Below are 16,487 nucleotides of genomic sequence, written 5' to 3'. Positions count from 1 at the left end.
ACTAATCTTATACTGTATGTTGACTAACTGGAATTGAAATAAAAACTTGGAAAGAATGAAAAGACTAACTTTTTTCAATTGAATTGCCCTAACACCTTTGTCAACAATCAATTGGTCGTATTGGTGTCGTTCTATTTTTGGACACTCTATTCGGCATCAGTCTGTGTGTGTGTCCCTTCACCAGTACTACACTGTCTTAATTTCTGCAACTTCATAGTAAGTTTTAAAATCAGGTAGTGTGATTACTTTGATTTTATTCTTTTCATGATTGTTTCAGCTATTCCTATTCCTTTGTCTTCTCTTATAATTTTTGGTATCAGCTTGTCAATATTAGCAAAAAATATTGTTTGGAGTTTGATTGGAATTGCATTAGACGTGTAAATTAATTTGGGGAGAACTGATATCTTTACTATGTTGAGACTTCCAATCTGTGAACATATGTCCCTCTATTATTTAGGCCTTGACTGTTTTTTATATCAGCATTTTGTAATTTTCAGTATACACTTTGGGTTTTGGACTTCCATGAGTCCATGGCAGGTTATACCAGAAGGAATAAAGAGGTAAACTTACTGATAATTTAGTGATGCTACGAAATCTGGTCTTCTTACCCAATCCACTCTCTTATTATTTACTTTCAGAGTCCTCAAAGAGCTGTTCTATGCATTCTGTCCAAGTTGTATTTAGTGGGAGAGACAATTTGGAGTTTGTTTGCTTCAACTTACCAAAACAAAACAATAATTTTTAAGTGTAAACAGGTGAAAGTTTGAGAACTGAGATGAAAGTTTGAGAAATGCTGCATATTATGGACTAGCATTTTTTTTTAGACAGAGAGAGACAGTGTACAACCAGGAGGGGCAGAAGGAGAAGGAGAGAGAATCTTAAGCAAGCTCCAGACTCAGCATGGAGCCCAACGCCAGGCTGGATCTCAAAACTCTGAGATCATGACCTGAGCTGAAAACAAAAGTTAGACACTTAACTGACTGAGCCACCCAGGTGCCCCAGGACTGGCATTTTAATATTTCCACAGAGATGGAAGATAAAGCCATGAAACAGGAACTGATTTCCATCCATTAAGCCATGAGCCACCCTTTTACATAAAGGGAAGTAGTAAAATTTCACCCATAGGACCAGAAATATGGCAAGAAAGCTAGCCATTGGGCAGCCCAGGTGGCCCTAGAGACCCAGGATCAAGTTCCACGTCAGGCTCCCCGCATGGAGCCTGCTTCTCCCTCTGCCTGTCTCTGCCACTCTCTCTCTCTCTCTTTCATGAATAAATGAATAAAATATTTTTTTAAAAAGAAAGCTAGCCATTTATTCTGGAAAATAGGTGGAAAATAGTCACCTCTATAAAAAGGGGGTATATAATGAACAGCTTCAAAATCATTAGAGAAATAGGGATTTTTTTTTAAAGTGGTTAATTCAAGGGAGACAGAAATGGAGGGGGAAAAAAGAAGAAAATATGGTTCAAAGAAAACACAGGGACTTGTTTTTTCTGATCATGACAGAGTGAAAGGAACTGAGTTTACCTTTTTGCCTTAAATAACTAAAAAGAATGGATAAATTATATAAAACAATGGTTTTCAGACATTGGACATCACGCAGCAAAGGACACTGGCCCTTGAGAGAAAGGAAACAAACAAGGTGAACCCTATGATTACCTCAGCTTACTGTTTGGAGAATTTTCAGGTCATAGCACAGGCAGGCAGAATCTAAAGAGAGCCTGGTTGTCTCCCTGGGTCCAGAACACAGAGTTGAAAATTCTGTCCAGGAGTTGGGACGCCTGGATGGCTCAGCGGTTGAGCATCTGCCTTTGGCTCAGGGCAGGATTCCAGAGTCCCAGGATTGAGTCCCATATCAGGCTTCCTGCATGGAGCCTACTTCTCCCTCTGCTTATGTCTGTCTCTCTCTTTCTGTGTCTCAAATAAATAAATAAATAAATAAATAAATAAATAAATAAAGCCTTCAAAAAAATTCAAGGAGCACAAGGTGATTAAATTCACAGCACAGGGGATCCCTGGGAGGCACAGCGGTTTGGCGCCTGCCTTTGGCCCGGGCGCGATCCTGGAGACCCGGGATTGAATCCCACGTCGGGCTCCCGGTGCATGGAGCCTGCTTCTCCCTCTGCCTATGTCTCTGCCTCTCTCTCTCTCTCTCTGTGTGTGACTATCATAAATAAATAAAAATTTAAAAAAATTAAAAAATTCATAGCACAGAGTAGCGTGTTTGTGTGTGTGTGTGTGTGTGTGTGAGAGAGAGAGAGAGAGAGAGAGAGGGAGAGGGAGAGAGAGAGAGAGAGATGCCACAAGCTCAAGCCCTCTGGAAATATGCAGAGGGTTCTCCTAGACTTCAGCTAGTACTGAGCAGCACAGGTATATGAAGAAACTACTCAAGGCCAGGGAATGAATCACAAGAAATGAACACGGAGAAAAAATCCTGGAGCTCAAACAGGGATGGGAAGAGTTCATATCTCTAATATCCAGAATGGAGAAATCTTGTAATACTCAGGATGTTGAGTACAGCACTCAGAGGAGTAGTGCCTCAGTAGAGAACAATATTAGCTGTAAACGACTGCTATGATCTATTGGAAGAAAATAAAAAATAAAATTTCCTGCCAGTCCAGGAAATTCTCTCCTTGAATATAGAAAAGATAGAAAACAGTTTTATTATTGAGTAAGTACTAAGTGAGACTGTGATGCATTACAGACAATCTGCTAATGAGATTGCAAAAACAGAAATAAATCCCATTCTTATGGATGTAATTTATTCATTACATACATGTTCTTAAAATAAGTGGTAAATTGTCCTTATGCAAGAGGACTTGAAAGTACTGTTTGCTATACACTCTTTCATAGTTCATCCTAAGTTCACCTGGTAATTGGAGTAGCCATCTGTGCTGGTTAATTGTTTTTACCTAAGGAAAAATAAAACTTCTCCTGTTTCTACAACAAGCAGGTGCTTACAGCTTAGAGCAAGGCGCTTAGGCTAATATCCCAGGAAGACAGAGAAATATTAGGGCACTATCTTCCTTGATGTTTACATTTCAAAGAGATGGTTCCCAGTCCCTTAAGAAAAACATTTCTGGGTTCCAAAGCTGCCAAAAGAGTTATTTAGTCCTCAAATAGATTTACATACATATCAAAGGGACAATGGAAGGATTCACAAATACTAGATTTCTCAGGAAATACTCTAAGAAAAAGTAGGAAGAAAAGTTCTCTTTCCTTTTTGGAACAGGGGAAGTTCAGTTTTATTTTTATTTACCCTTCCAGATTTTACCTTACAGAGATTAAAAACAAGACTCAAAAGGCTCAAACTCTTGCCAAATAACCACATCCTAGAAAAAAGCTAAAAAGTATTTAAAAGAAATACAGAAAATTTAGTATCAAACAACATAAAACTCACAATTTTGGCACCCAATAAAAAGTTACCAGGTATACAAAAAAGCAGGAATATATGACTTATAATAAGAAAAAGATAATCAATAGTAATAGACCCCAAAATGGCACAGGTACTAAAGTTAGTAGACAAAGCCATTAAAACAACTGTTAAAACATATTTCATATATGGAAAACAGAGAAATTGAAGATATAAATACAAATCCACATTGAATTTGTAGAGATGAAAATAATAATAATAACGTGAAAAACACTGGATGGGATTAAGAGCAGACTAGACACTCCAATAGAAAAGATTAGTGAACTTTAGGATATAGCAATAAGTATGACTCAAAAAGAAATACAGAAGAAAAGTCTGAAAATAAGTGAACAGAACATTAGTGAGCTGTGGGACAACTGCAAGCAACCTAATACATATATGATTCCTAGGAGAGGACAGAGAGAAGGGCAAAGAAAAGTTATTAGGGGAAATAATAGCTAAGATTATTCCAAATATGATAAATCTATAAACCCACAAATCTAAGAAACAACAGACATCAAGTGTAAGAAACATAAAGAAAATGGCATTAAGGCACACCAAAGTCAAATTGCTAAAAAAAGTAGTGATAAAGAAAAAAATCCTAAAAGGGACTAGAAAAAAAGACACATTAGTGCAGAGGAAAAAAAATAAAAATGATTCATATTTTTCACCAGAAACCATGTAAGGCATAAAACAGTGATGCGACATTTTAAAGAGCTGAAAGAAAAAAAAAAACCCGTCAACCTAGAATTGTACACCTACCCAGCAGTAATATTTTCCAGAAGAAGGACAAATGAAGACCTTTGCAGACACAGAGAAGTTGAAATAATTCATCACCAGCAGCAGTACTATAAAAAAAATGCTCAAGGAAGTCTTTCAGGCAGAAAGAAAATACCAGGTAGAAAAGAAATTAAGAGGTTGAAAAAAGAAACTATGTGGGTAAATACAGTTTCTTTATTTTTAAAATCTCTTGAATCAGATGACTACTGATAGCTTAAAGCAAAAGAAAGTAACAGTGTATTATGGGGTTTATAACATAAGTAAAAACAAAATGCATGAAAACAATGGCACAAAGGCAAGGAGAGGGAACATGGAAGGACACTGTAAAGTTTTTATGCTATGCGTGACCTGTTAAAATACTACCTCAAGGCTGATTGTGATAAATTAAAGATATGTACCGTAAATCCTAAAACAATCACTAAAGTCACACAACAGAAAATTATATCTAATAAGCTAAAAAGGAGATAATGTGGAATCCCCCCCAAATACTCATTAATCCAAAAAGAAGACCATAAAAGAACAAAATGGGAACAAAGAACAGATGAGATAAAGAGAAAAGAAATAGCAAGATGGCAGATTTAGGCTCTCTGCTCCTTTCCGTTCGACAGACAGCCGCATCTTCTGGTGCAGTGCCAGCCGCATCCTGGAGACACGATGGTGAAGGTCGGAGTGAATGGATTTGGCCGTATTGGGCACCTGGTCACCAGGGCTGCTCTTAACTCTGGCAAAATGGATATTGTCGCCATCAATGACACCTTCATTGACCTCAACTACATGGTGTACATGTTCCAGTATGATTCTACCCACGGCAAATTCCATGGCACGGTTAAGGCTGAGAACAGGAAACTTGTCATCAATGGGAAGTCCATCTCCATCTTCCAAGAGCGAAATCCTTACAACATCAAATGGGGTGATGCTGGTGCTGAGTATGTTGTGGAGTCCGCTGGGGTCTTCACCACCATGGAGAAGGCTGGGGCTCACTTGAAGGGCGGGGCCAAGAGGGTCATCATCTCTGCTTCTTCTGCTGAGGCTCCCATGTTTGTGATGGGCATGAACCACGAGAAGTATGACAACTCCCTCAAGATTGTCAGCAATGCTTCCTGCACCACCAACTGGTTGGCTCCTCTGGCCAAAGTCATCCATGGCCACTTTGGCATCGTGGAGGGCCTCATGACCACCGTCCATATCATCACTGCCACCCAGAAGACTGTGGACGGCCCCTCTGGGAAGCTGTGGTGTGACAGCCGAGGGGCTGCGCAGAACATCATCCCTGCTTCCACTGGCGCCACCAAGGCTGTGGGCAAGGTCATCCCTGAGCTGAACGGAAAGCTCACTGGTATGGCCCAACGTGTCAGTTGTGGATCTGACCTGCCACCTGGAGAAAGCTGCCAATATGACGACATCAAGAAGGTGGTGAAGCAGGCATCAGAGGGCCCCCTCAAGGGCATCTTGGGCTACACTGAGGACCAGGTTGTCTCTTGCGACTTCAACAGTGACACCCACTCTTCCACCTTTGACATCGGGGCTGGCATGGTCAAGCTCATTTCCTGGTATGACAATGAATTCGGCTACAGCAATCGGGTGGTGGACCTCATGGTCCACATGGCTTCCAAGGAGTAAGAGCCTCCTGGACCACCAGCCCCAGCAAGAACAAGAGGAAGAGAGAGGCCCTCACCTGCAGGGGAGTCCCTGCCCCAACTTAATCCTCCAACACACTGAAAATCTCCTGACCTCCAATTTACATCCCAGACCCCGAGGAAGGGAAGGGGCTTGAGGAGCCCTACCTTGTCATGTACCATCAATAAAGTATACTGTACCCAGAAAAAAAATGGCAGATTTAAATGAAAAGAAACGAAATAGCAAGATGGCAGATTTAAATGCAGCCATATCAACAAGCACATTTAAGTTAAGGCAGAGGTTGCCAGATTGGATGAAAAGGCATGACTCAACTATATGCTGCCTATAAGATATCCACTTTAAATATAAAACTACAGGGATGCCTGGGTGGCTCAGCGGTTGAGCATCGGCCTTCAGCTCAGGTGGTGATCCCGGAGACCCGGAATCAAGTCCTGCATTGGGCTCCCTGCATGGAGCCTGTTTTTCCCTGTGCCTATGTCTCTGCCTCTCTCTCTGCATCTCTCATGAATAAATAAATAAATAAAATCTTAAAAAATAAATACATATAAAACCTCAAATAGACTAAAAATAAAAAGATAGAATAAGATATCCCATGCTGATCAGAAGGAATCTGGAGTTGCTATATTAACAAAGGATGAAATAGATTTCAAGGCAAAGAATATTACCAGAGGTAGGTCTTGTTTTACAGTAATAAAGTGGTCAATTCATCAAATAACTGAACTTTAAAATGCAGGAAGTGAAAACTGAAAGATCATCAGGGTGAAATAGACGAATTCACAAGTATCAGATTTGTAACACTCTCAATAATGGGTAGAATGAGTAGAAAATCAATAAGGATATAAAAGACTTAAAACTATCAACCAGCATGTCCTAATTAACATTCATGGAGCACTTCACCCATAATAACAACAGAATATGCATTATTTCAAGGGTCACACAGAATATTTATCAAGACACCAAATTTTGAGCCATAAGACAAGGCTTAATACATTTAAATGGATTCAAGTAATACAAAATATGTTCTCTGACCACAAAAGAATTAAATCGCAAATCAACAACAGAAAGTTATCTGAATAGTCCCAAATTATTTGGAAACTAACTAATGCACTTATAAATAGAGAAGAAAAGTCACAGGGGGTGTTAGAAAGTATTTTAAGCTGAATGAAAATGAAAATATGACATATGAAAATACGAGGATCACAACTAGAGCAGTGCTCAGAGGGAGCTTTATAGCACTAAACACTTACATTAGAAAAGAAGAAAGATCTCAGATAAATAACCTAAGCTTCCATCTTAGGAAATTAGAAAAAGAGAAGCAAATCAAACACGTTAAACAGAAGAATAGAAATAATAAATATTAGAGACCCTAACTCTGGGAAATGAACAAGGGGCAGTAGAAGGGGAAGTGGGCGGGGGGATGGGGTGACTGGGTTACAGGCACTGAGGGGGGCACTTGACGGGATGAGCACTGGGTGTTATACTATATGTTGGCAAATCGAACTCCAATAAAAAATATATATATTTAAAAAAGAAAAGAAAAAATAAATATTAGAGAAGAAATCACTTAACATAAAATAAAAAAAAATAGGAAAAAAATCAATGAAACCAAAAGCAGGGTCTTTCAAAAAAAAATCAATGCAATTAATAAGCCTCTATTTAGACTAACTGGGAAAAAAGAAGATATAACTTACTGGCATGAATGAAACTTGTTTCAGGAATGAAACAAGTGAACATAACTAGAGATTCTAAACATATTAAAAGGATAATGAGGGAATATTATGAACAACTTAATTCTAATAAATCCAGCAACCTGGATATAATGGACAAATAGTATGAAAGATACAAACTACCAAAGTCCATGCTAGAAGAAATAGATACTCTAAACTGAGCCATAACTAATAAATAAATTGAATTTTTGTTTACAAATTTCTCTACAAAGTAAGCTCCTGGCACAGAAGGCTTCATTGATAAATTCTACTAAACATTTTTGGGAAAAATATACAAATTCTACACAATCTGCCAAAATACAGAAGAGGAATACTCTAACTAATGGTATATGGCCAGCATTACCCTAATATTCAAAAGAGACAAAACAAAAACAAAAGCAAAAACAAACTATAGACCAATATCCCTTCTGGACATAGATACAGAATTTTAAACAGAATTTTTGCAAATAATCAAATATATCATGAACAAGTAATTCATTTCAAGAATACAAGGAGGGTTTATATTTTGAAAACCAATCAACATAATTCACAATATTAAAAGATAAAAAAATAGCAAACCATATGATCATAGATTCAGCAGAAGTATTTTACAAAATCCAACATCCCTTCATGATAAAAATTCTCAGCAAACTAGCAAAAGAAGGGAATCTCCTCATAAAGAATATCCACAAAAAACCTGCATGTAACATCATACTTATGATGAAAAATGGAATGCTTTGACCCCGAGATTAAGAACAAGAGAAGAATATCTGCTTTCCACTTATGTTCATTGTTCCATTTGGGATGCTAGCTATACAAGAAGGCAAGACAAAGAAATAGAAGGTATACAGAATAGAAGAAAAGAAGCAAAACTCTCTTTTTTATTAAGATGACATGATAGTTTACACAGAAAATGCAAAGGAATTCACAAGAGGCTATTAGGACTAATGAGTTTAGCAATGTTGCAGGCTACAAGATCAATATACAAAAATCACTTGCATTTCTAATTATTATCTGTAATATCAATATCAATCAGGAATTGAATTTAAAAATCTATATTATTGGGACGCCTGGGTGGCTTAGCGGTTAAGTGCCTGCCTTCGGCCCGGGCATGATCCTGGAGTCCCGAGATCGAGTTCCACATCGGGCTCCCTGCATGGAGCCTGCTTCTCTCTCTGCCCGTGTCTATGCCTCTCTCTCCCTCTGTGTGTGTCTCTCATGAATAAATAAATTAAATATGAAAAAATCTATATTATTAACTATGGCACAAGATACTTAGAGATATAAATCTTACAAAATAAGTGTCAGTTCTGTACATCGAGAATGTGAAAATATTAGTGAAAGAAATTAGAAAATGCCTACATAAATTTGAGAGGTATATCACTATCATGGATATGAAGTCTCAATATTGTTAATTGTCAATAGTCCCCAAACTGATCTAAAGATTCAATGTGATCTCAACCAAAGTCCTATCAGAATCTTTTTAGAAACTGACAAGCTGATTCTAGAATTCACATTAATTCCCAGAACTCCAAATAGTCAAATACTTTCTTTTAAGGAAAGCACAATTGATTGATTGCAGGGTCAGATCCTGCCTTCATTTAAAATTTTACATTTTGTTCAATATTGATTTTTTTACATTGATTTTGATTTTCAAAAATTCTGCATAAAACTATTATTTTATTTTTGAGGCTTTGGTTCCTGCTTAAGTCTTTTAAAATCTTTTTCCAGCTTTATTGAAATGTAATTGATATATAACTTTGTGAAAGTTTAAGGTGTACAACGTAATGATTTGATGCCTGCAATTTTGGAAAAGGAGAATAAAGTTAGAATATTTACAAAATCGACTTCAAGGCTTATTATAAAAGTATAGTAATCAAGACAGTGTGGTATTGGCATGACTATTGGTAAATAGATCAATGGAACAGAATAGAGAGTCCAAAAATAGGCCCACAGAAATGATTTTTGACAAAGATGGAAAGGCAATTCATTAGAGAAAGGACAGTATTTTCAATGAATGGTGTTCAAATAATCGGATCTCCAAATGCAAAAACAAAAACAAAAACAAACAAACAAAACAAAACAAAAAACCCACTTTGATGCATGCCTCTTTCCATTTGTAAGAATTAACTCAAAAATCTCCAGATGGTCATAAACCTAAATGAAAAAACTAAAGCTTTAGAAAAACTTAAAAAATCCCAGAAATTCTAAAACTCAAAGAAAATATAGTAGAAAAAATGTTTTTACCTTGAGTTAGGCACATATTTCTCATATATAACACTGAAAACATGGACCATAGAGGAATAAGTGGGTAAATTGGACTCCATTAAATTTGAAGCTGTTCTTAGAAAAATGCCATTAGGAAAATGGAAAGACAAACCTCAGACTGGATTAAAATATTTGCAAATCCATTCTTAACAAAGGACTTGTATCCAAAATATATAAAGAACTTTTAAAAAAGATTCTATTTATTTGAAGAGAGAGAACGAGCAGTGGGAAGGGGCAGAGAGAGAGAGAGAGAGAGAAAGAGAGAGAAGCAGACTCCCTGTTGAGCAGGAAGCCTGATGTGGGGCTCCATCCCGGAACCTGGAGATCATGACCTGAGCCAAAGGTAGATGCTTAACTGCCTGAGTTATCTAGGTGCCTATATAAAGAAATTTCAAAAGCGGAATAGACCAGTAACCATTAAATAAGCCAAATTGATAGTAAAAAAACAAACCAAAACAAAACAAAAAACCCAACAACTCCCCTTAAAGAAAACTATGACTTTACCATAGTTTTTTTTTTTAAACCAACCTTCAAAAATATAACTTTGACTCTACTGGTGAATAAGAAAAATTTATCCATTTTTTGAGCCTAGAATAATCTCTCTCTCTTTTTTTTAACAGAGAGCAGGAGAATGAGAGAGACAATCTTAAGCAGGTTCCACATCCAGTTTAGAGCCCACGCAGGGCTCCACCTGGAGCTCCACTCGGGGCTCAATCAAACAACCCTGAGATCATGACCTGAGCTGAAATTAAGAGTTGGATGTTTAACCTACGCAGGTGCCCTATGAGCCTAGAATAATCTTGATGCTCAAACTTGACCACAACAGTGCATAAACAAATTTTTTATAGGCTAACCTTGATTGTAAGCATAAATGAAAACTCCTAGGTAAAATACAAGCAGATTTACTTCCTTACATACTTTATAAAAAATATGTGCAAGTAAGGTTTATTCCATTATCTAAAGAGTAACTTAAAGAATCTGTTAATGTAATTCACCACATTAATAGATAAAAAGGAGAAAAACCATATGACCATCTTAGTTGTAGAAAAAGCAATCGATAAAATTAAACACGCATTCATAATTTAAAAACAACAACAAAATGCAACAGATACAGCGGTGAAAGAGGATGTCTCCCCAAAACTTACATCAAACCTAGTGCCATTGTTACCCAATATTATACTGGAGGTTCTAACAAATGCACTAAAATAATAAAAAGAAAGAAAACAGGAAGAAAGATTGGAAAAGAAGATAAAATATATTTCACAGATAACATGGCCATATATGTAAAAAATCTATAAATGAACTGTTAGAACAAGAATTCCTCAAGTTTGCTAGATCCAAGAGTTTCATATAAATATCCATAGAGTTTCCACAGTACCAGTTAGCAGTTATGACGGATCCTGTAAAGGAAGATCCCATTTACAATAGAGAAAACCCCATAGGAATAAATCTAAAACTGATATTTTACCTAAAGATATATATATGATTTGAAATTTATTTCTATCTATTTAATTATTTATACTTTTGTCTCCATTCAATCAAACTTTTTAGTACCTAGAATGTGCCAGGCACTGTTGTTAGGGCTAGAGATGTAGAGATGAATGAGACAAAGTTCTAGTCTTCATGAAACTTACATTCTAGTGGGAGGAAGGAAGTGATAATAAATAAAATGAGTAAACCATATAGCCTTGGAAAAAGTGCTTGAAGACAAATCAAGTTAAAGGAATAAATGACAAAGAAGGTGTTATTTTAGAAGGAGTGCTAGAAGGGAAGAAGAATACATGAAACAGGGACCTAAATGAAATGAGAAGCTTGTCCAGGGGATGGGGTGGGGGGCAAGGAAGGGCCGGTAGGGGAGAAAGAACTTTTCAGGCAGAGGGAGTAGCAACTGCAAAAGCTCCAAACTGAGAAAAACATGGCAGGTCTAAAAGAGCAATACAAATTTAGTATGTCTAGAGAAGAATTATGCAAGGAATAGATCATAGAGCCTTTCTTTTGAAACATTCATTTTTAAAATTCAAGTATAATTAACATATAGTATTATATTAGTTTCAGGTGTACGGTATGATTCAACAATTCTATACAATACTCAGTGCTCATCAAGATAGGTGTACTCTTAGTCCCCATTTTCCTATTTCACCCATCCCCCCACCCATCTCCCCTCTGGCAACCAGGTTTGTTCTCTATAGTTAAGAGTCTGGTTTTGTTTGTCTCTTCTTTGTTCATTTGTTTTGTTTCTTAACTTGCACATATGGGTGAAATCATATGGTATTTGTCTTTCCATAAGAGCTTTTCTTGTAAGTCATAATAAGGAGTATGGGTTTTTGTTTGAATGAGATGGGGAAGCCATTAAGGAGTTTTAAACATGGGAGTAGCACACTTTGGTTTGTGTTATAAAAGGATCACTTTGATTTCTGTGCTGTGAGTAGAATATAAGGCCCCAAGGGTAGAATCACAGAGACTAGTTAGGAGAATATTACATTAATCTGAGTGGGGGATCATGGTGTTTAGGAACAGTGAGGTAGTGGTGGAGAAGGTGAGCAATGGTATGATTTGGGTATATTTTGGAAAGAAAGCCAAAAGGATTTGCTAATAGATTGAATGTGGGGTGTGAGAAAAACAGACAAATCAAAGAGAATCAGGGCTAGAATTAGGGTTAAAGTTATGGTCAAAGTATTTTGGCTTGAATAATTGGAAGGATATTCCCATCAACTGAGATGGGGCATGCTAGGGGTTGAACAAAAATTTTAAAATATTTTCTTTATTTATTCATGAGAGACACACAGAGAGAGGCAGAGACATACTCAGAGGGAGAACCAGGCTCCCTGTAGGGAGCCTGATGCAGGACTCGAGCCCAGGTCCCTGGGATCACTCCCTGAACCGAAAGCAGACACTCAACCACTGAGCCACCCAGGCTTTCCAGTAAAACAAATTTTTAAGAAAAATTCCTTAAAAATCAGGGGTTCAGTGTTGAAGATACAAAGTTTGATACATCTATTAAACATCTGAGTTGAGATGTCAAGAAGGCAGTTAGTTAGTTGATCTGCAACTTAGGTGGGATACTGGTTTTAGAGTGGTAGGTTTGGAAGTCATGGCCTATTAATGTTGAATAAAACCATGAGACTGGACCAGCCCACCTGGGGAATGAACATAGACAGAAAAGAGGAATAAGAACCCTCAAGCGCCATCCTAACCATTTCATTCTAGTACAGTTAGGTTTTCAGATCAGAGTAGCGGACTGTGCATTTTTTTCCCATTCATCTTGGTATTTTCTATGTTTTGACAGTGTCAGTGTGTTTCCCTATAGTTTATGTTGGAAATGCCACTGTGTCCTTCCTTCAGCTTCTCACAGCAAGGTCAACTAATCTCCTTCCCTGCAGCCTGTCCAGTCCCAGTTCCTGAAACATTTCCTACTGGAAATACGAAGAGTTTCAGAAAATTTTGAGATCTTCCTCAGTGGGGCTTAGGATTGAGGTACTTCCCTGATGGCTGGGAATAAGATGCACTTCTCTGGGACTCTGCATCTCTGTTAGCAGAGGAGTGAAGGGCAAGGCTTGAACACTCACCCATTTCTCCCTCTCAACACTCACAGACTTGCCACCACTAGCTGCCTTAATAGTACCAGAACCAAATTCCTTATGCCCTTCAACTTTGTTTATGTCAGTAATCACAAGGACCTTGGGACTCTTTGGTCACCACCTGCACATCTCATGTTCTAATCCCATATAACATTGCATATTTACCTAATCTATCCCCACCTCTTTGCCCTCTCCAGATCTTGAAATTCCCCCTACTGTGCCCTCTAGAATCATAGTCCTGGTTTTCCCAGGACAATTTGAGTTGATCCATGGTGTACTACTGTCTTGCCCAGTTTTAACATTTGTCATTCTCGAGGGTCCAAGATTGGATAATAAATTATATAGTCACCTCATCTTGAATGTAAAATATTTATCCAGAGTCCCTATAGTCTTTCCCTGATTGCGGAATGCTTCCCTCACCTTCTTGATCTGACTGAAGTCTTGATCTACCCAAGGACCTTACAGCCCTCTCTCATGGCCACTTCCAAATTATCCAAGTCATTCTCCCTTTCTTCTCATTAAGAATCTCCATCTTTGGGCAGCCCATGTGGCTCAGCAGTTTAGTGCTGCCATCAGCCCAGGGCGTGATCCTGGAGACCTGGGATCGAGTCCCATGTCAGGCTCCCTGCATGGAGCCTGCTTCTCTCTCTGCCTGTGTCTCTGCTTCTCTCTCTGTGTCTTTCATGAATAAATAAATAAAACCTTTAAAAATTTTTTTAAAAATCTCCATCTTTGAGTTCCTTTTCACAGAGTATTTTATATATATAATATATATTTATATTAAAATATTATATATATAACTATATTTTTGTATCCTACCTTGTGGTAGTTACCTATGGATCCTCCAGTGTCTCAAAGATTTTAGCTTCTGCCTCACTGTCACTCTCTCCAATTAATACTGTCTTAATTATTTGTGATTTCAATATCTCAATACTTAATTCTTCCAACACCCTAGGCTCCAATTTCTTGAAATCCACTCTTCTGGTTTTGTCTTCCACCTAATCGCGGTCATTTGCCTCTATCATGTCATTACCAATAATTCCTACTCCTTTCCTCTATCCCTGGAGCTGAACATAGCTGGAGAAAAACACAAAATGACATTTTTGCTTTAAATTCAAGACCACGAACCTGAAGTGGGCACTTAATGTTGCCAGGAAATCACATAGTATTATCCTGGTCCATTTGCTCTCCCGGTTTCCTAGACAACTATTTCATATCTTCTCGTCTCCCTTCAAACCTCTAACACCTCCACACCTGTCCTCACTCTCAGCTTATGACCTTGCTTCTGATTTCACTGAGCAAGCAGAGACAATTAGAAAAAAAAGCCCACAAATTTCTACCATTGCATCTACCCACCTGCGTAAATCTATGTGTATATTCTACCCTTTCTCCTACGACTGTGGATGAACTGTCCTGCTCCCAGCGAAGCCAATCCCTCACCATTTTGCTAGGCCCCATCCTCTTCTGGCAATTGTCTCCTCTGTTCCCTCCTCTCCCCCTCTACATGTTCTTTCCCATCAGCTTCACCATGCTATTATTGCTCCCACTAAAAAATTTAAAATGTCTTATTTTGAGTCACTTTCCCTTGCTCACAGTTGACCCCATTTCTCTGTCCTCCTTTACAGCAAACTCCTCTCTAGAATTGCCTATATTTAATAGCTACAATTCCTCTCCCCCCTTATTTTAAAGATTTTATTTATTCATTTGAGAGAGAGAGAGAGAGAGAGAGAGAGAACATAAGAACATAAGTGAGGCGAGGGGCAGAGAGAGAGGGAGAAGCAGACTCCCCACTGAACAGGGAGCCCAAAGCAAAGCACTGCTGGATCCCAGGACCTGGGGATCATGAGCCAAAGGCAGATGCTTAAATGACTGAGCCACCCAGGTGCCCCTCCCCTTCTTTTAAAACATCTTTATTTTGAAATAAAGAGTCACAGAAAGTTGTAGAAATACCACAGAGAGGTCCTTTGTAAATGTCGTCCAGATTCCCCCAAGAGTTACATCTTACAAACTATAGTATAATATCTAATCCAGGAAATGACTTTGGGACAAAATATGTGAATAGTTCTATGTCATTTTATCACATGTGTAGATTTGTGTAAACACCACAGCAACCAGGACACAGAACTGTTCCATCAACGTGAAGATGTCTCTCCTGCTACTCCTTTATAGTCACACTTACTCCCCTCCCTCCATCATCCTTAAGTCCTAGCAACCATTAATCTGTTCTCCATCTCTATATTAATTTTTTTCATTTCAAAAAAGTTAAGTAAATGGAATCCTATACTATGGTGACCTTCTGAGGTGGGGTTATACACTCACCATAATGTCCTTGAGATCCATTAAAGTTATTGAATGCATCAACCATCCCCCACCTCCCCTTTCCACCTGTGTTACACAAAAAGGGGATGTGAAGTAGTGCCCGCAGGCAGCGGTGGTGACATCCATGGGCTCTGGATGAGGTGGGCTGTGATGTGGTGGGTCTCCATCAGGGGTTCCAGGATAAAGTTGAGCTTGGTGCTGATCTTCTTGTCCAGCTGGCAGTGCTCCATGGCAAAGAGGTAAACAAGGGCTGCAGCTCAGGTGAGGTTGGTCTGCTAGGAGTTCTGTGAGACATCACTGTCCACATGCTGCATCTGTCTGGCCAGTGGATCGGGGCCAGCAGCATGGTGGTCTGCCCATTCTTCAGCATCAGCAGCCCACAGTGTCCTGTATGGGCAGTGAGAGCCTGATGCCACCATCCAGTGTGACAAACCATGCCGTGTGCTTTCTCTCCCACACCACTCACTTTTTGCTGGGCCCCACAGCACCCTCCCCACATGGGATCCTCCAGAATGCACTCACATGAGTGCCACATGTAATTTTGCTCAGCACAGCAGTCACATGCCTCCAAATTGTCCTTAGCTTCCAATAGGTACATGTGCACTGTGAAGTTACTGTCTTAAGCAGACACCCCGCAGCCCAGCTGGGCATTGTCCACCAGGAAGTCCATGCTGAACACCTCAAGGGGCTTGGGATCCTGGGACTGGAGGTTCAGCGTCTTGTTGTCTTCTTGGTAGTGTAGCAGGGGATGTTCTTCATGACAGCCGTGGCCAGGATGAAGTGCTTC

General features: G+C 38.7%; 1 protein-coding gene across 1 annotated transcript; it reads left to right on the top strand.

The window, feature by feature from the left end:
* Nucleotides 1–3,496: 3,496 nt before the first annotated feature.
* Nucleotides 3,497–16,226, top strand: LOC144308924 (glyceraldehyde-3-phosphate dehydrogenase-like). Its single transcript, XM_077889896.1, has 4 exons — nt 3,497–3,505; nt 4,774–5,604; nt 15,871–15,961; nt 16,027–16,226. Exons 1-4 carry the CDS (start codon nt 3,497–3,499, stop codon nt 16,224–16,226), a joined length of 1,131 nt encoding a protein of 376 aa, XP_077746022.1.
* Nucleotides 16,227–16,487: the final 261 nt, after the last annotated feature.

This window comes from Canis aureus, chromosome X, assembly GCF_053574225.1.
Source record: "Canis aureus isolate CA01 chromosome X, VMU_Caureus_v.1.0, whole genome shotgun sequence".
NCBI classification, from domain to species: Eukaryota; Metazoa; Chordata; class Mammalia; order Carnivora; family Canidae; genus Canis; species Canis aureus.
This window is presented reverse-complemented; position numbering and strand designations above follow the sequence as displayed.